The sequence below is a fragment of the Ammospiza caudacuta genome, chromosome 24 (genome assembly GCF_027887145.1).
Source record: "Ammospiza caudacuta isolate bAmmCau1 chromosome 24, bAmmCau1.pri, whole genome shotgun sequence".
Taxonomy (NCBI): domain Eukaryota; kingdom Metazoa; phylum Chordata; class Aves; order Passeriformes; family Passerellidae; genus Ammospiza; species Ammospiza caudacuta.
In genome coordinates, this window is record NC_080616.1 from 6,299,497 (window position 1) to 6,320,151 (window position 20,655).

Sequence of the window (20,655 nt, forward strand, 5' to 3'; positions counted from 1 at the left end):
TGGTTCTAAAACGCTGATTTTTGGAGTAAAAATGAGATTTCACCCAGGGCTGCCTCGCTCTGGTTCCGAGTCTGAGTCAAGGAAAATGAGATTTCATTGGAAATTCCCTGGGAAAAGGGAACTGAGGCACCAAACAGCTGGGAAATGGCAAAGGAGGGCAAAAAACGCTCTGAAAAATCAGGATAAATGAAACATGGGATCAGGAGAAAATTCCCTGCGGGATCAGGAAGATTTTCCTCATGGGATCAGCAGGAATTTTCCTACAGGATCAGAAGGAATTTTCCTATGGGAAATTTCCTCATGGAAGGAATTTCCACAGGAATTTCCTCATGGAATTAGGAGGAATTTTCCCATGGAATCAGCAGGAATTTTCTATGGGATCAGGAGGAATTTCCCTGTGGAATCAGAAGGAATTTCTTCAAAAAATCAGGAGGAATTTCTCTATGGAATCAGCAGTAATTTTCCTACAGGATCAGGAGGAAATTCCTCATGGAATCAGGAATTTCCTTATAGGATCAGGAGGAATTTCACTGTGGAATCAGGAAGAATTTCCTATGGAATCAAGAGGAATTTCCTATGGAATCAGGAGGAATTTCTTAATGAAATCAGGAATTTCCTGTGGAGTCAGGAAGCATTTTCCTATGGAATCATCAGGAATTTCTTCATAGAATCAGCAGGAATTTTCCTATGGGATCAGGAGGAATTTCTTCATAGGATCAGGAGAAATTTCCCGACTGAATCAGGAGGAATTTCCCCATGGAATCAGCAGGAATTTCCTCAAGGAATTAGGAGGAATTTTCCTACAGGATCAGAAGGAATTTCCTCATGGAATCAGGAGGAGTTTTCTATGGAATCAGGAGGAATTTCTTCATGGAATCAGGAGGAATTTCCTATGGGATCAGGAGGAATTTCCCCATGGAATCAGCAGGAATTTCCTCATGAAATCAGGAGGAATTTTCCTAAGGGATCAAGAGAAATTTCTTCATCAAATCAGGAGGAATTTCCTCGTGGAATCAGCAGGAATTTCTTCACAGAATCAGCAGGAATTTCCCTGTGGAATTAGGAGGAATTTCCCTATGGGATCAGAAGGAATTTTCCTATGGAATCAGGAGGAGTTTTCTATGGAATCAGGAGGAATTTCTTCATAGAATCAAGAGGAATTTTCCTATGGGATCAGGAGGAATTTCCTATGGAATCAGCAGGAATTTCCTCAAGGAATTAGGAGGAATTTTCCTACAGGATTCCTCATGGAATCAGGATTTTCCTTATAGGATCAGGAGGAATTTCCCCATGGAATCAGCAGGAATTTCTTCAAAGAATCAGGAGGAATTTTTCTACAGGATCAGGAGGAAATTCCTCATAGAATCGGGAATTTCCTTACAGGATCAGGAAGAATTTTCCTATGGAATCATCAGGAATTTCTTCATAGAATCAGGATGAATTTTTCTTCAGGATCAGCAGGAATTCCCTCATGGAATCAGCAGGAATTCTCCTATGAACTCAGCAGGAATTTTCCTACGAAATCAGGAGGAATTTCTTCATAGAATCGGGAGGAATTTTCCTATGGAATCAGCAGGAATTTCCTCATGGAATCAGGAATTTATCCATAGAATCGGGATGATTTTTTTCTACAGGATGAGCAGGAATTTCCTCATGAAATGAGGAGGAATTTCTTCATGGAATCAGCAGGAATTTTCCTATGAAATCAAGAGGAATTTACTATGGGATCAGGAGGAATTTTCCTATGGAATCAGGAGGAATTTCTTCATAGAATCAGGAGGATTTTCCTCATGGAATCAGGAATTTCTTCATGGAATTAAGAGGATTTTCCTATGGGATCAGCAGGAATTTCTCTCTGGAATCAGGAGAAATTTCCTTATGGAATCAGGAATTTCCTATGGATTCAGGAGGAATTTCCCCATAAAATCATGAGGAATTTCCAGTCCCCATTCCCAGAGGTGTCCAAGGAATTCCTGGATGTGACAGAGCTGGTGACAACCTGGGGACCATTCCCAGCCTGGACTGGGAGATCCTGCAGGGATTTTCCAGCCCCAGCAATTCCAGGAACACACAGAAATGACCCCACATTCCATGGAAAACTCCCACTTTTCATCACCAACATCCCAAAAAAATCCCAATTTTATCCCTCAGCCAAGACCAACCTCACCCTGCCGAGCTCCTGGAAACCTCTGAGGTTTTTTTGTCATTTCCACTCCCAAGGAATTTCCTTTTTTAACCTTGCCCAAGCCAGGAAATCGCCTATCTACGGCCAGCAGTGACCAACATTTGGTTTTCCTGGAATTTTCCCCCATTTTTCTGCCCACACTCAGACATTTTAAGCTTTTTAGGATCCTGCATTTTAATTTTTTTTTTTTGCATTTCCAGCCTCTCCTTGTGGCTTTCAGAGGCTCCAGTTCTGCCCAGTCATCATCTGGAGGGAACAGCAGCTTGTGCAATGTTCCCTTCCCCCTTTTTTGGGGCCACAAACACCAGAAAAGGAGCAAAAACCAAAATAATTAAAATAAGAAAAAATAAAAAATAAAAATATACAAACAAAATAACAAAAATTTTTTAAAAATAACAAAACCAGAAGGCCCAAAATGAACCACTGGAGTTTACATAACAAAATTAACAAAACTTCTGACTCCTTTGCTGGAGTCAAAAGTTTTGTTATTTTTGTTATTTTTGTTATTTTTGTTAATAATTAAATGGTATAAATGGCAATATTAAATGGTATAAATAGCAATTATTAAATGGCATAAATGACAATAATTAAATGGCATAAATTGCAATATTAAATGGCATAAATGACAATAATTAAATGGCATAAATGGCAATTATTAAATGGCATAAATGGCAATATTAAATGGCATAAATTGCAATATTAAATGGCATAAGTTGCAATTATTAAATGGCAGATCCCAGAAATTTTTGCTCTGTTCTTGAGTTTTGTGTGGATTTTATTTTATTTTATTTTATTTTATTTTATTTTATTTTATTTTATATATTTTTATGCTATTAAATATTTTCTTTTATTTTATATATTTTTGTTATATATTTTTAATTCTAGGTTTATTATTATTTATATTTGATATATTTGGTATATTTTAATTTTTTGTTATATTTTTATTTTTATATCTTTTCTTTCATATAATTTTTAAATTTTTATATATAAAATATTTAATTTCATATATAAAATAGATAACATTTATATTTTCTATTATATATTTATTTTATATATTTTATATTAAAATATTTTACTTTATATATTTCATATATAAAATAAAACATATTTATATTAAAATTATTTAATATATTTTATATATAAAATATTTAAGTATATATACACACAAATATATGATTTTTAAATATAAATTTTATATATATAATTAAAAATTAAATATAAAATATAAATTTTATATGCTTTCTAGCTTATCTGGGCAGCTCCCCCCACGGTTATCTCCCGCACCAGGGTGAATTTTGGAAGCCAGCAGGCTGCAAACATGTGCACGGCTGATTATTTCCACAGCCTTGAAAAAATGTGCTAAAAAAAGAAGAAAAAAGGGGGAAAAAAGGGGAAAAAATGGGGGAAAAAAGGAAAAAAAAAGGGGGAAAAAAGGAAAAAAAAAAGGAAAAAAAAGGAAAAAAAAGTTATAGGAGAAGAAATTCAAGTGTCAGGGGTTGCCGGACGCCTCGGAGCGGGGAGATGAAGGGGACGCAGCGGAAACGCGCGGGGGTGGCGCAGTGTCCGTCTGTCCGTCCCCCCGTCTGTCCCCGCGTCCCCCCCCAAGATGGCAGCAGCGCCCCACGTGCGCCCGTCCCGCCAGAGCACCCCTGGCCCCGCCCCCTCCACAGCGCTCAGCGTTCTGATTGGTCAGTACCGTTATAACCACGCCCCTCAACTCGGCGGGCGCGGCGCTGCCTCTCTCTGATTGGCTGCAGCGCGGCGGTGCCGCTCGGTGATTGGCTGCGGCGCGGCTCGGGCACGCCCCCTCCCGGCGCGCGGCGGCGCTGGGGGCCGGGGCCGGGGCGGGAGCGGCGCCAGTTCCCGGCGTCCCGCGGCGGAGCCGGCGGTGCCCGCGGCGCCTCCTCCGTGCGTCCCCTCAGCGTCCCCTCAGCGTCCCCTCAGCGTCCCCAGAACCCCTGCCCGCCCCCTTATGGAGCTGCTGTGCGTGGAACCCGCGGCCCGCGCCCCCCGCGCCGGGCGGGACCCGCATCTGCTGGGGGACCGGCGGGTGCTGCAGAACCTGCTGAGCCTGGAGGAGCGCTACAGCCCCCGCGTGTCCTACTTCCAGTGCGTGCAGAGGGACATCCAGCCCTACATGAGGAAGATGTTGGCCTTCTGGATGCTGGAGGTACCGGGATGCTGCGGGGTTTGCACCCAAAAAGCCCGGGGGACAAGGCAGAGCTGACGGGTGTCGGGCACAGCGGTGATGCCGGTGGGGATGGAGGGTGAAATTCGCTCTCCTGTGCTAAAATTGGGATTTTTTTTTTCCTCAAAAGCTCCGGGCAGGGCACAGCTCAGCCCCAGGGGGAAATAATAACGCTGCTGTTAAGTTCCTGAAATTAAAAATGAATCTGCGGGTGAAGTTCGGGCCAGGGTCCCCATAAATGCCAATTCCGCAGCGCTCCGTCCTGCCTGTCCCAGCCGATGCTGCGGGGAACGCTTCTAAAAAAAAAAAAAAAAAATCCAGAATATTTATATTTTAAAGAAGATTTTTTTTTCCCCCCTTGCTGTCATTATTCCCGCAATCCCCTTTTGTAGATAAACCCCGCTTTGGGAGCGGCTCTAAAAGCAGCGAGGTGGCCCTGGGGGATGTCACGACCCGCGTGTCGTTGTCCCCATCGCTGCTGGCAGCAGGGTGGCGTTGGCTGCGGGAGGAGCAGAAACCGCAATAGATTTGGCGGCGGCGGTGTCGAAAGAAGGAAGTTCGCTGTGACAAGTGGCTGGGGACAGATAAGAGGCGCAGGGCTGAAATTTGGGAGCTGCTGGGCTCTGCTGGTGGGGAATTTGTGGAGTTTGGGGTTGATTTGGGTGATGCCGTTGATTGCCGTCGTGTCCCTGGAGAGCTCCAGGTGGAACTGGCAGTCCTGGATCCTTCTCTCCACCCCCTCAGCCAAAAAAATGCGCCAAAATAAGGAAATTTGGAGCTCCAGAGCTGCCCAGGGGATCCCCAGCAGGGCACAGCAGAATTGGGGCCAAATGGGGCAAATTCTGATTTATCCACATGCTCCAGGTGGAATTCCCAGCCCTGGATCCTTCTCTCCACCCCCCCCAGCCAAAAAATGCGCTAAAAAAAAGCAAATTTGGAGCTCCAGAGCTGCCCGGGGCAGGGGTGACAGCTGGCAGGGGCATCCCCAGCAGGGCACAGCAAAATGGGGCCAAATGGGGCAAATTCTGATTTATCCACATGCTCCAGGTGGAATTCCCAGCCCTGGATCCTTCTCTCCACACCCCCAGCAACCTGAGGGAGGGAAACTGAGGCACTGGGAGATCCCTGGGCATGGAGAGCCCTCATCCCTGCGTTTCCATTTCCTGCGTTTTGGGGCACATCCTACTCCAGTATAGAGGGGTCTAAAGGATTTGTCCCATTCAGAGCTGCCCAGGGCAGGGGTGACAGCTGGCAGGGGCATCCCCAGCAGGGCACAGCAAAATGGGGCCAAATGGGATAAATTCAGATTTATCCACGTGCTCCAGGTGGAATTGGCAGTCCTGGATCCTTCTCTCCACCCCCCCAGCCAAAAAATGCACCAAAAAAAGGAAATTTGGAGCTCCAGAGCTGCCCAGGGGATCCCCAGCAGGGCACAGCAGAAATGGGGCCAAATGGGGCAAATTCCGATTTATCCATGTGCTCCAGATGGAATTGGCAGCCCTGGATCCTTCTCTCCACCCTCCAGCCAGAAAATGGGCCAAAAAAAGGAAATTTGGATCTCCAGAGCTGCCCGGGGCAGGGGTGACAGCTGGCAGGGGCATCCCCAGCAGGGCACAGCAAAATGGGGCCAAATGGAGCAAATTCAGATTTATCCACATGTTCTAGGTAGAATTTCCAGCCCTGGATCCTCCTCTCCACCCTCCAGAGCTGCCCAGGGCAGGGGTGGCAGCAGACAGGAGCCGTTCCCAGCAGGGCGCAGCAGAAACGGGGCCAAACGGGGCAAATTCAGGTTTCTCCACGAGCCCTTTGGAGCTGCAGCCGCTCCCCACAGGAAGGCGAAGCCTCAGGGTGACACCACGGGGGCAGCTCCCTGTGAGGAGCGTGAAGCAGCAGCTCTGAGGCCGAGCTCAGCTCTCTCCCCTCACCAAAACTTCCTTTTCTCTCTGTGCCGCGTCCGAGGCAGGTGTGCGAGGAGCAGAAGTGCGAGGAGGAGGTGTTCCCCCTGGCCATGAACTACGTGGATCGCTTCCTGGCCTCGGTGGCCGTGCACAAGAACCACCTGCAGCTGCTGGGGGCTGTGTGCATGCTGCTGGCCTCCAAGCTGAGGGAGACCATGCCCCTGACCGTGGAGAAGCTCTGCATCTACACCGACAACTCCATCACGCCCCAGGAGCTGCTGGTAAAGCCCTGAGTTCCAGTTCCTGCCTGGCATCTCCTTGGCATCTCCTGATCCCATCCCTCTGCATTCCCTTACTCCTTGGTGAAGGATTTTCCACCTTCCCAGCGCAGCAGCAGAACTGTCCCCTGCTGGTTGTGGGTGAAGTTTTCTGTGCCACCACTGGGCTGTCACTCTGGGTTGTCACTCCGGTGACATCTCCAAGAGTCACAGCTCTGGGAACATCCCAGTGCCCCCTCCCAGTGCCCAGCTCCTGCCTGGCATCTCCTGATCCCGTCCCTCTGCATTTGCCCCCTCCTTGGTGAAGGATTTTCCACCCTCCCCATGCTGGGCGGCAGAATTGTCCCCTCCTGGCTGTGGATGAAGTTTCCTGTCCCAGCTCTGAGCTGTCACTGCAGTGACATCTCCGAAAGTCACAGCTCTGGTGCCTTCCCAGCGCCCAGATCCTCCTGGCATCTCCTGATCCCGTCCTTCTGCATTCCCTTCCTTCTTGGTGAAGGATTTTCCACTTTCCCCATGCGGCAGAATTGTCCCCTGCTGGTTGTGGGTGAAGTTTCCTGTCCTGTCACTCTGAGCTGTCACTGCAGTGACGTCTCCAGGCTCTGGTTGGCATCTCCTCTTCCTGCTCTGCTGATCCCATCCCTCTGCATTTTCCACCCTCCCCGTGCTGGGCAGCAGAATTGTCCCCTCAATTGTCCCCATCCTGGCCGTGGATGAAGTTTTCTGTCCCACCACCAAGCTGTCACTCTCGGCTGTCACTCTGGGCTGTCACTGCAGTGACATCTCCACGCTCAGGGTCAGGGAATGTGAATTTCCCACATCCCCCCCAGTTTCTGCAGCTCTGCCTCCCCCCAGCTGCAGAAATCGGGGGAATGTGGGAATCGGGGGAATGCGGGAGATTTCGCTTCCACAGCAGCAGGAAAAATTCAGATTTCAGGTGCAGAGTGAAGCAGCTGAATGTCTGTGAGGGGTCTGTGAGCTCAGTGGGTGCTCCAGGCTGCTGAGGATGGGTGGAATTCCTGCTCTAACCCCTGCACTTCTCATCCTGCATCCACAGAGTTCCATTCTGAGCTCTGAAGGGCCAAAAGAGTCTGATAAAAACTCTGAGATCCAGCCCTGCGAGCTCAGCCTCGGCCACGAGGGAGGAAATGGGAGAAAAACCCTTTTTTTGGGGCCTCAGGAGGGAGCAGTGACCTCTCCTCAGTGACAGAGCATCCCTGGGGACCCCGGGGGCTTTTTGGGGTTTACTCATCACCCCCCGAGCAGCTCTGGTGGTTTTGGGGTGGGATCTGAGCCCCAGAACCCCCAAAACTCTCAGGTGTGACTCAGGGGCACTGCAGAGCTCTGAGCTCAACCTGGTTTTTCCCAATTCTGGGGAAAATCCCCTCCCCTCCAGAACAGTCATTGGTGGGGGGTGATTGCCTTAATTAACACTCCTAATTAGCTGATGAGGGATGGGGATGGCCGCAGGAATGGGGTGCCCCATCCCTGGGGGACACCACGGCCTCTCCTGGTGCTCCTTGCAGGTTTAAATCTGATTTTGGGGGAGGATTTGCTGTTCCCAGCTCAGCCTGGAGCATCCCTGCAGGTTCCCCCTCATTCCCAGGCTCCATTCCTGCTGGGAATTCTCCTTCCATCCAGCAAGGGGATATAAAATAAATTAATTTATTTTCCCTCCCCTCCCAGGATCCCTGGGTTGCGCTTGGATGTTTAATGAATGAAAATAATTTTATTTTGGGGGTCAAAAGTGATTTTTTTTTTTTTTTTTTGGCTTTTCCAAGCAAACTGGATCCTTCTCTTCCCTCCTGGTGGGAATGAGAGCGCTCAGCAGAGCAGGGGTTTGGTCCTGTTTGATGTCCAAGGGCTGCACAGAGAGTCAGGAACCTGAGGGAGGGAAACTGAGGCACGGGGAGATCCCTGGGCGTGGAGAGTCTTCTTTCCTGGATTTCCATGGGTTTTAACCCTTTTTGGGGCAAACTCTGCTCCAGTATGGAGGGACTATCCAGGAATCTGAGAATGATTCACCCTGGCTGAGGGAGTTAAATCTGAATTGTCCATGGAAAGTCCTCTTCCCTGGATTTCCGTGGATTTTAACCCTTTTTGGGGCACATCCTGCTCCAGTAAAGAGAAAATACCCAGGGATCTTTGAAGGATTCACCCTGGCTGTGGGATTTAAACCCAGGTTACTGGATTTCCACGGATTTTAATCTCTTTTGGGGCTTATTCTGATCCAGTATAGAGGAGATACCCAGGAATCTGAAGGATTCACCCTGGCCGAGGGACCTGAGGGAGCTAAACCAATTTTACTGGGTTTCCATGGATTTTAACCCTTTTTAGAGCTCATCCTGCTCCTGTAAAGAGGGAATGGAGGGAATACCCAGGGATCTTTGAAGGATTCACCCTGGTTGTGGGATTTAAACCCAGGTTTTTAGATTTCCATGGGTTTTAACCCTTTTTGGGGCACATCCTGCTCCAATAAAGAGGGAATGGAGGGAAAACCCAGGAATCTGAAGGATTCGCCCTGGCTGAGGGAGTTAAATCTGAATTGTCCATGGAGAGTCCTCCTCCCTGGATTTCCATGGATTTCAACCCTTTTTGGGGCACATCCTGCTCCAGTAAAGAGAAAATACCCAGGGATCTGAAGGATTCACCCTGGTTGTGGGATTTAAACCCAGGTTTCTGGATTTCCATGGATTTCAACCCTTTTTGGAGCTCATCGTGCTCCAGTATAGAAGGAATATCCAGGGATCTTTGAAGGATTCACCCTGGTTGTGGGATTTAAACCCAGGTTTCTGGATTTCCATGGGTTTTAACCCTTTTTGGAGCTCATTCTGCTCCAGTAAAGAGGGAATGGCGGGAATATCCAGGGATCTGAAGGATTCGTCCTGGCTGAGGGAGTTAAATCTGAATTGTCCATGGAGAGTCCTCCTCCCTGGATTTCCATGGATTTTAACCCTTTTTGGGGCACATCCTGCTCCAGTAAAGAGAAAATACACAGGGATCTGAAGGATTCACCCTGGCTGAGGGAGTTAAACCCAGGTTAACTGGATTTCCATGGGTTTTAGCCCTTTTTGGAGCTCATCCTGCTCCACTATAAAGAGAATACCCAGGGATCTGTGAAGGATCACCCTGGCTGAGGGCCCTGAGGGAGTTAAATCCAATTTACTGGATTTCCATGGATATTCACGCTGGCTGAGGGAGTTAAATCTGAATTGTCCATGGAAAGGTCTCTTCCCTGGATTTCCATGGATTTCAACCCTTTTTGGAGCTCATTCTGCTCCAATAAAGAGGGAATGGAGGGAACACCCAGGGATCTGAAGGATTCACCCTCACTGAGGGCCCCGAGGGAGTTAAATCTGAATTTCCTCACCCCAGAGCTGCTCCTTGCCCCTCCGTGCTCACCCCCTGCTCCAGTAAAGAGGGAATGGAGGGAATACCCAGGGATATGAGTGATTCACCCTGATTGTGGGAGTTAAATCTGAATTGTCCATGGAGAGTCTTCCTGCCTGGATTTCCATGGATTTTAACCCTTTTTGGGGCACATCCTGCTCCAGTAAAGAGAAAATACCCAGGGATCTGAAGGATTCACCCTTGTTGTGGGATTTAAACCCAGGTTATTGGATTTCCATGGATTTTAACCTTTTGTGAGCTCATCCTACTCCAGTATAGAGGGAATACCCAGAAATCTGAAGGATTCACCCTGGCTGAGGGATTTAAACCCAGATTAACTGGATTTCCATGGATTTTAACCCTTTTTGGAGCTCATTCTGCTCCAATAAAGAGGGAATGGAGGGAATACCCAGGGATCTGAGGGATTCACCCTGGCTGAGGGCCCTGAGGGAGTTAAATCTGAATTTCCTCAGCCCAGAGCTGCTCCTTGCCCCTCTGTGCTCACCCCCTGCTCCAGTAAAGAGGGAATGGAGGGAATACCCAGGGATATGAGTGATTCACCCTGATTGTGGGAGTTAAATCTGAATTGTCCATGGAGAGTCTTCCTGCCTGGATTTCCATGGATTTTAACCCTTTTTGGGGCACATCCTGCTCCAGTAAAGAGAAAATACCCAGGGATCTGAAGGATTCACCCTGGTTGTGGGATTTAAACCCAGGTTATTGGATTTCCATGGATTTTAACCTTTTGTGAGCTCATCCTACTCCAGTATAGAGGGAATACCCAGAAATCTGAAGGATTCACCCTGGCTGAGGGATTTAAACCCAGATTAACTGGATTTCCATGGATTTTAACCCTTTTTGGAGCTCATTCTGCTCCAATAAAGAGGGAATGGAGGGAATACCCAGGGATCTGAGGGATTCACCCTCACTGAGGGCCCTGAGGGAGTTAAATCTGAATTTCCTCAGCCCAGAGCTGCTCCTTGCCCCTCTGTGCTCACCCCCTGCTCCAGTAAAGAGGGAATGGAGGGAATACCCAGGGATATGAGGGATTCACCCTCACCGAGGGCCCCGAGGGAGTTAAATCTGAATTTCCTCGGCCCAGAGCTGCTCCTTGCCCCTCTGTGCTCATCCCCTGCTCTTTCCCAAAGGAGGGAGGGCAGAGCAGGGCCAGGGGAGCTTCTCCAGCAGCCTGGGGACAATGGCACATCCTGGTGGCCCGGGGCCATCCCTGCAGGAAGCTGGCTCGCATTCCCGGCCTCTGCTTCCTCCTCCTCCTCCTCCTCCTCCTCCTCCTCGGGCAGGGGCTTGGCAGCAGCTCAGCCCTTCAGAAGGACACAGAAGCGCTCTGGAGTCATTCTGGGGGAGAAGGAAATGATGCAAGGAGGGATTTGTCCATTTGGAGGAAGTTGGGTTTCCGTCCAGGCCCTTCTCTAACCCACCTTGGGGTTATTTTTTTTTTTTTTTTAAATTCAATTCTTTATTTTTAAATTTAATTCTTTATTTTATTTTATTTTATTTTTTCTTATGTTATTTTTTATTTTACATTATTTTATGTTATGTTATTTGATGTTATTGTTTTATTTCTGTTATTTTATTTGATGCTATTATTTTTATGTTATTTTATTTTATAGTATTTTATCTTATGTTATTTTATTTTATGTTATTTTATTTCTGTTATTTTATTTTATGTGATTCATATTTTATTTTGTAATTTATTTTATTTTACATTATTTTAGGTTATTTTATTACTTTATGTTATTTTATGTTATGTTATTATTTTATTTTTTATTTTATTTTATATTATTTTAATGTTTTCTTTTATTTTATTATTTAATTTTATTTTATTTCATTTTTATAAAGACTTTTCTGGCCTGGCTGAGAGGGGGTTTAGCTGCTCAGAGCTTGGGTGGAGCAGCTTTGGGACAGGAATGGCTCCTGAGGGGACAATGGGGTGACAAATTGTGCCCAGGGTGGCCTTTGGGACAGGAATGGCTCCTGAGGGGACAATGGGGTGGCAAATTGTGCCCAGGGTGGCCTTTGGGACAGGAATGGCTCCTGAGGGGACAATGGGGTGGTAAATTGTGCCCAGGGTGGCCTTTGGGACAGGAATGGCTCCTGAGGGTGACACATTTTGCCCAGGGTGGGTTTGGAGCAGCTTGAGCAATTCTGCTCCTTTGAGCAACCCAGGGCGGGTTTGTTGTGCAAGGGGAAGGGAGGCAACAACCAGAAAAAAAAAAGGGGAAAATGAAGATCTGAGCTTGGGAAAGAATTGTCACCGTTGTCACTTCCTCAAAGTGTCTGTGCTGAGCTCTGGGGCAGCGCTGGTGGGATCCTGAGTTTGGGGCAGAAGGGGATTTGTGCTGGGTGGGGGAACAGAAATGAACCTGAGCCTGAGCTGAGCCTGGGGCAGCTCTGGAGCCTCGGCAGGGACACAGCCAGGGCTGGCATGGTGCCGTGGGGACAGCGTGGGGACAGCCCAAGGGACAGCCCTTCCCCATCCTGGAGCCTCCTGGGCTGGCATTGTGCCATGGGGACAGCGTGGGGACAATCCCTCTGCCCTTCCCCATCCTGGAGCCTCCTGGGCTGGCATGGTGCCATGGGCACAGTGGGGTAAGCTCCTGCGCCCTTCCCTGTCCTACAGTGGCCCTGGGGCCTCCAGGGCTGGCATGGTGGCACAGGGACAAAATGGGGACAACCCCTCTGCCCTTCCCTGTCCTTCTGGCCCTGGGGCCTCCTGGGCTGGCATGGTGGCACAGGGACAGCGCGGGGACAACCCATCTGCCCTTCCCCGTCCCGCCTTGACGCTGGGGCCTCCAGGGCTGGAATGGCGCCACGGGGACAGCGCGGGGACGGTCCCTGTGCCCTTCCCCGTCCTGCCCTGTCCCTGGTGCCCCTGAGCCCCCCATGACGTGCCGCCCTCTCTGTGCCCTCAGCACTGGGAGCTGCTGGTGCTGGAGAAGCTCAAGTGGGACCTGGTGTCGGTGATTGCCAACGATTTCCTGCCGCACATCCTGCACCGGCTGCCGCTGCCCGCCGACAAGGTGGAGCTGGTGAAGAAGCACGCGCAGACCTTCATCGCCCTCTGCGCCACAGGTGGGGGCTGCTGGCACGCCTGGCACGCCTGGCACGCCTGGCATGGGCTCCCCTCCTTTTTTGGGGGCTTCTCTGTAGTCAGGGTTCGGGGTGGGATGGTGCTGTGGGATGCCAGGGGAGTAGGGGTGTGTGCCAGGCTCTGTGTGCCTGTGGGAGGGCGGCTGGGGTCCCCAGGATGGAGAGTTGAGAATCTGATTCCATGTCCTTGGAAGGGCAATTTATTAATGTAGAATAGAATAGAATAGAATAGAATAGAATAGAATAGAATAGAATAGAATAGAATAGAATAGAATATCTATTATGTTCTATATTATATTACATTATATTATATATTATATTAATAATATATTGTATTAATGTATAATATTATAATACTGTATTCTTTTATTCCATATTATAATATAATGTATATTATATTATATTATATTATATTATATTACATTACATTATATTATATTATATTTTATTTTATTATATTACATTACATTATATTATAATATATTACATTACATTATATTATAATATTCTTTTATTCCATGTTATAATATAATATAATATATTATAATATTCCATATTCTAATATAATATATGCATTATAATGCATAATAGAATGAATATGATATTTTCTATATTATACCATATCATATTATACCATATTATATCATACCATACTATATTATACTATACTATATTACATTATGCTATACTAAAACTAAAGAATAGAGAAGGGAAGGAATGATAATAAAAGCTTGTGACTGCTCAGAGTCCCGACACAGCTCACTGTGATTGGTCATTAATTAAAAACAACCACACGAGACCAATCAAAGATTCACCTGCCACATCCCGCAGCAGCAGATAATCATTGCTTGTATTTCATTCCTGAGGCCTCTCAGCAGAAAAATCCTAGAGAAATTTCCATAAAATGCCTCTGTGACAATTCTCCTGCACGCCACGCTGCGCAGACCCCTCTGTGGGGCCCTGCGGGGCAAACCCCGACCCCAAACCCCGACCCCAAACCCCACCTGACCGTCTCTAACATCTCCTTTTCTGCCCTCTGTGCTGGCTGCAGACTGCACGTTTGTGATGTACCCCCCGTCCATGATCGCCACCGGCAGCATCGGCGCCGCCGCGCACGGCCTGGGGCTGCCGGGCAGCGGAGAGGCCCTCACCGAGCTGCTGGCCAGGACCACGGGCACCGAGCTGGTCAGTGGCGGGCACTGGGGCTGGCACCGAGCTGGGAGTGGGTACTGGGGCTGGGGAGTGCCACTGGGGCTGGCACCGAGCTGCTGGCCAGGAGCACGGGCACCGAGCTGGTCAGTGATGGGCACAGGGCTGGGGAGTGTTACTGGGGCTGGCACCGAGCTCTGAGTGGGCACTGGGGCTGGCACAGCTGGGGAGTGCCACTGGGGCTGGCACCGAGCTGCTGGCCAGGAGCACGGGCACCGAGCTGGTGAATGAGTGCCACTGGGGCTGGCACCGAGGTGAGGAGTGTTACTGGGGCTGGCACCGAGCTCTGAGTGGGCACTGGGGCTGGCACAGCTGTGGGAGCCTTGCTGCCACTCAGAGGAAGGGCTCTCCATCAGGATAGGACAGCTGCATGGGGAGGGTGTGGGCTCTGTGCCTCTGGAGATGTTCCAGATCCACCTGATGTGTCACCTGTGTCACCTGCTCCAGGTGAACGTGGTGAGGGAGGGACTGGGATGGACTGGTCATGGTGATGGACTGGTCATGGTGATGGACTGGTCATGGTGATGGTCAGCCCAGGGATGGTCTGGCTGTGGTGGTGGAGAACCTGAGATGGACTGGTCATGGTGATGGACTGGCCACAGGGATTGTCAGCCTGGGATGGTCTGGCCATGCTGATGGTCACTGGGATGGTCAGGCCATGGTGATGGTCACTGGGATGGCTGTGCTGATGGTCACTGGGGTGGTCAGGCCATGCTGATGGTCACTGGGATGGTCTGGCTGTGCTGATGGTCACTGGGATGGTGTGGCCATCCTGATGGTCACTGGGATGGTCAGGCAATGCTGATGGTCACTGGGATGGTCAGGCAATGCTGATGGTCACTGGGGTGGTCTGGCCATGGTGATGGTCACTGGGGTGGTCAGGCCATGCTGATGGTCACTGGGGTGGTCTGGCTGTGCTGATGGTCACTGGGATGGTCTGGCCATGGTGAGGTGATGGTCACTGGGGTGGTGTGGCCATGCTGATGGTCACTGGGGTGCTCTGGCTGTGCTGATGGTCACTGGGATGGTCTGGCTGTGCTGATGGTCACTGGGATGGTCTGGCTGTGCTGATGGTCAGCCTGGGCTGCAGGGATGGACTCGAGGGCCCTTCCAGCCCCATCTGCTCTGGGTTCTGTGGGATTTTGCTGTTCAGACGGTGCTGCCCCGGTTTGAGGAGAGCCCAGGGCTGATCCCAGGCACAGCCCGGCAGGGCAGCGTGGGCTCAGAGCCCTTGGAGTGCCACACAAAGGGCAGGATCCGTTCCCTGCCCGGGCAGGTGTTGGCAGGATCGGGTTCTCGGCCTGGGATGGGGACAGGGACGCTCAGGCTCAGCATCTGCTCCCCTCAGTGTCCGGTTGCACCTGGGGGGGACAGGGGGGGCTGGGACTTGAAACCTTGCAGCTTTGGGGGGGCTCTGCAGCCCCTCAGCGCCCTGGGAGGGGGCACAGGGACCCTGTGGGGCTCCAATCTGAGCTTCTCCTCTCCCCTTTGATCTCCTCCCCTGCCCAGGTGGGTTACACTCCCCTGCCAGGACCTGGGGTGGCTTTGTCCGGGGGGAGGCTCCTGCTCTGTTTGTGCAGATGGAATTTTTTTGTTCTCCGGGGCCTTTTTGAAGAGAGAATCAGTGCAGCCAGCTGCTCCCAACCTGCTCTGGGAGCCGGGGCTGTGCAGGGAACAGGTGGGAAGCAGGGAGGGCTCTGTGCAGGGAGAGGAGCTGAAATGGAGCCCGGCACCCTCCTGTCCCCTGCTGTCCCCTGCTGTCCCCTGCTGTCCCCTCCTGGCCCTCCCCAGCATCTGCTGTGCCCCTGCCCAGGTGTGGGGTGCCTCACAAACAGCTCCAGCCCGGGCAGGGCCAGGGCAGCTCCTCCTGGGATTGAACCCAGAGTTTTGGGTTCCTGCGAGAGCTCCTGGGCTCAGCTCCCTCATTTGTGCTGCTGCTTCTCCCTGAGCGTGCCCAGGTGCCCATGGAGATGCACAGCCCATGCCCAGGTGTCCATGAGGATGCCCAGCGCCTGCCCAGGTGCCCATGGAGAGGCCCAGGTGATGCCCAGCCCCTGCCCAGGAGATGCACAGACCATGCCCAGGTGTCTGTGGGGATGCACAGCCCCTGCCCAGGTGCCCATGATGATGCACAGCCCGTGCCCAGGGGATGCCCAGCAACTGCCCAGGTGCCCCTAGGGATGCCCAGCCCCTGCCCAGGTGTCTGTGGAGATGCCCAACCCATGCCCAGGTGTCTGTGGAGATGCCCAGCCCATGCCCAGGTGCCCCTGGTGATGCCCAGCCCCTGCCCAGGAGATGCACAGATCATGCCCAGGTGTCTGTGGGGATGCCCAGCCCCTGCCCAGGTGCCCATGAGGATGCCCATCCCCTGCCCAGGTGTCCCAGAGGATGCCCAGCCCTTGCCCAGGTGCCCAGGGGGTGCCCAGGGGATGCCCAGCCGCTGCCCAAGTGCTCATGGAGATGCCCAGGGCATGCACAGCCCCTGCCCAGGTGCCCCTGGTGATGCCCAGCCCTTGCCCAGGTGCCCAGGGGGTGCCCAGCCCCTGCCCAGGTGCCCCTGGCACTCAGGGCCGGGGCAGGGGGAGCCGGGCAGAGGAGCCGGGCAGAGGAGCCGGGCAGGAGGAGCCGGGCAGAGCAGCCGGGCAGAGGAGCCGGGCAGGAGGAGCCGGGCAGGGGGAGCCGGGCAGAGGAGCCGGGCAGGAGGAGCCGGGCAGAGGAGCCGGGCAGGGGGAGCCGGGCAGAGGAGCCGGGCAGGGGGAGCCGGGCAGGAGGAGCCGGGCAGGGGGAGCCGGGCAGAGGAGCCGGGCAGAGGAGCCGGGCAGGGGGAGCCGGGCAGGAGGAGCCGGGCAGAGGAGCCGGGCAGAGGAGCCGGGCAGGGGGAGCCGGGCAGGAGGAGCCGGGCAGGAGGAGCCGGGCAGGAGGAGCCGGGCAGGGGGAGCCGGGCAGGGGGAGCCGGGCAGGGGGAGCCGGGCAGGGGGAGCCGGGCAGGGGGAGCCGGGCAGGAGGAGCCGGGCAGAGGAGCCGGGCAGAGGAGCCGGGCAGGGGGAGCCGGGCAGGAGGAGCCGGGCAGGGGGAGCCGGGCGTTGCTATTTTCGCTCGCCACATCCTCTGTCAGTTTCTAAGAACCGCCGCGGATTCCTGGTAATTGATTTCAGGGTGTGACAATGTCCCGTGAGGTGCAAACTGTCACCAGGCCGGGCTGTGCCCCTGGGGTGTCCGGGTGGGAGTTTCCTCCTGCTTTTACAGCTCGAGGGGGAAAAACCAGAGCAGGGTTTGCATTTCTGGCGAGGTTCTGTGCTGTCCCCCAGCTCTGGGGTGTCCCAGAGGGGACAGGAGGGTGGAAACCTTGTCAGAAGTTTCTGAACCAGGGGCACGCAGCAGAATTCCTGGGAATGCTGGCCTGGAGGGGCTGGGGAGCTGGAGAAGGATCCATGTCGCAAGGACATTCACATTTTTCGGATTTGGGACGTTTGTCCTGCTCTTGTCACCCATCTGGAGCCACCCCCTGGCTCCAGGACTTTGGGAACTTCTGCTGACACATTCCAGGGAGGCGGGAGGACAACCAAAGTGTGGGGATTTACCTGAGGAGGGACAAAGATGGAGAAAATCTCCTTTTGCTGCTGGCCAGATGGAAAAAAAAAAAATCAATAATTATTTTCATTTCTTTCATGCCCTGCCCTTGCAGATGAAGTCGATGTCTTCTCTTGAAATATCATGTCTGCTTGCAGAAAAGCAATATATTCTTGTCATAGTCATAATAAACCATCCCAGTGCAATCCAAGAGGTTGCTGGGGGAGTCAGAGACTTGAAGCCCTGGGAGGTTTTGTTTGGGAAAATCCCCGGGCAAGGAGCTCCGGTGACAGGGACAGAGCTGTTCTGAAGGAGCAGCAGGAGCAGGATCTGATGCCCCATCTGTGTTTCCCCGTTGCAGGACTGCCTGAAGGCCTGCCAGGAGCAGATCGAGGCGGCCTTGGCCGAGAGCCTGAAGCAGGCATCCCAACCCCAGCAGGAATTCAGCTCCAAGGCGGCGCCGTACGCGGGCAGCCAGCCCGTGCCCACCAGCACCCCCACGGACGTCACCGACGTCAACCTGTGAGCGAGGAGCCCTCGGCCAGAGCTGCAGCCCCTCCCCGGACACCCCCGGCTCGCCGCACGCCCCCCCTGCCCACCCAGGAGCCTGGAGGGGAAGTTGGAATCGTTTCTGTGTTGGTGTTCCCCGGCTCTCCGGGTTCCTCGCGGCCACTTCCAGCCCCCGTGAGGGACGGAAACGGCAGAGCCGCCCCGGTCCCGGTGACCCCCAGCTGCTGTGGGGCTCGTGGAGCAGCTGCTTGGTCCCCGTTGCTTCGTGCCACGTCCCCGCAGCTCCGGGGGACTCCGTGCAGCTGCTTGTGCTTGGGGAGGAGCCGTGGGGCTTGTTTGGGTTTTTGCTGTTGGATGTGGGAATTTCGGGGGACGCGCCTCGGGAGGAGCTCAGGGTCCCCTCGGCTGCTTAATTTATTGTTCACTGCTGGGAAAAGGGGAGGGAGGAGAGCTGGAATCCCTCAGGGTGCTGGGTGCTGCTCTCCTCTCCTCCCCAGTCAAGTGCCTTCCCCCTTTCTCCCTTCCCTGGCTCCCTGGGCAGTGGCAGACTCTCCTCAGAGCTGCCTCTGGTAGCTTAGGCATCAGACTAGGATTTAAGGAAAACCTCTGAATGTGCTGCTATGGTCTGGGATGCATCTCCACTCTTCCAAGGCAGGGATTTCAGATCGTGCTCAGGAGGGAGCTGCGTCCAATCCGCGTGGATCTGGAGCTGCCTCCTGACAGGGTGGAAAACTTTGCTGCGCACTTGAGTTGGGAAAGCAATTACCGCATTTTTGTATTGTTGTTGTTGTTGATTCCTTGTTAGTTTTTTTTTATAAAAATTGTTGTAAAACAGAAAAAAAAAAAAAAAAAAAAAAAAAAGGAAAAAAAAAATAATGCTGCTTTTCTATAAGAAATCCAGAGTGGAATTAGCCAGGAGAAGCCAGAGACTCCACAGGGATGGGAAGCAGAATCTGCTGCTGCTCCCTGGGGACATCTGGACGTGTGGCTGTTGTCCTCCCGTGGGGGATGTGTGGAAAAGGAGGTCGAGATCTTCCTTTTGGATGGCACCAAGCCCACAAAAATCCGGCGGAAAAAGGTGGGGCTGCTGCTCCTCCCTGAGCCTGCCTGGCCCGGAAACCCACGGAGCCGCTGCCTCCTGCGAGCAGGAGGGCTGGGACAGGGCCTGCCTGTGCAAGAGGAAATGTCTTTCTTTCTTTTTTTTTTTTTTTTTTTTTTTTTTTTTTTTAATATATAAATATATATATATATATATATATATCAAAGTGAATTTTTAATTTAAGAGTAAAACTGGTTTGGTGTTCACTCGCACGAGTCTCGCTGCTGGGAGAGCCAGAGAACCCTGTGATGTTGCAATAAAATATTTTAAACAAAAAAAAAAAAACCCAAAAAAACGGTGGCTCGAGGGTTTCCCTGTGCTGTTCTTGGATCTTTTCCTGGTTTTGGGGATCGCTTGGGAGCTCCAGCCCTGCTTTTCCCAGCATGGAGTGGGGAGAGGACCCTGAGGGACACTCAGGGGTGGTGGTGGAGCCAAAATCCTTCCTGCAGGTGAGGTGGCCCTGGAGCAGAGGCATCACCTTCTCACCTTCTCCCCAGCAGGGTGAGGGGCCCTGGAGCAGCTCAGGGGGTGCCAGGACAGTGCCAGGAGCTCTGTGCCAGCCCAGGCTCCCTCCTGTGCCCATTGGCCTCGAATCAGATAAAATCAGCGAGTCACAGAAAAGGCTGAGGGGCGTGGGGACCTCGGGGGTGACAACAGGGGGCACAGCTCAGGGGGCAGCAGGGGCTCCTCCTGCCACCAGAGGTGACAACGGGGCAGCTGCCCTGGGCACAGCTCAGGGGGCAGCAGGGGCTCCTCTCTGTGGCCCAAAGCTGCAGGGCACAGAGCTGGCAGTGACAGTGGCACCAGGGCCTGGTGGAAAAGTCTCCCCTGGGTTTGTTTTTCCAGCAGAGGTGGCACTCGGGCACAGTGCCAGGAGCACACCAGGCAGGTGACCCATGGCCAGGTGAGGATGGTGGCCCTGTGGCTTCAGGAACCAAACCCTGAGAAGCTTTTTTTTTGGGAAAATCCCTGGGCAAGGAGCTCCAGCAGCTGGTGGGGACAGGGACAGGCTGGGAGCACGCGGGGCAGAGCCAGCCCTGACTGAGTGACAGGGCTCTGGTTTTATTTCTGAGTACAGGGACAAGCCAGGGTGTCCAGGAACAAGCCAGAGGGTCCAGGGACAAGCCAAGGTGTCCAGGAACAAACCAAAGTGTCCAGGGACAAGCCAGGGTGTCCAGGGACAAGCCAAGGTGTCCAAGGACAAGCCAAGGTGTCCA

General features: G+C 52.0%; 1 protein-coding gene across 1 annotated transcript; it reads left to right on the top strand.

The window, feature by feature from the left end:
- The first annotated feature begins 4,107 nt into the window (after positions 1-4,107).
- CCND3 (cyclin D3) lies at positions 4,108-19,513 on the top strand. The gene is made up of 5 exons (XM_058819389.1): positions 4,108-4,355; positions 6,337-6,552; positions 12,873-13,032; positions 14,102-14,235; positions 18,191-19,513. The coding sequence occupies exons 1-5, from the start codon at positions 4,158-4,160 to the stop codon at positions 18,353-18,355; spliced, it is 873 nt and encodes a 290-aa protein (XP_058675372.1). The 5' UTR covers positions 4,108-4,157; the 3' UTR covers positions 18,356-19,513.
- The last annotated feature ends 1,142 nt before the right edge of the window (positions 19,514-20,655 follow it).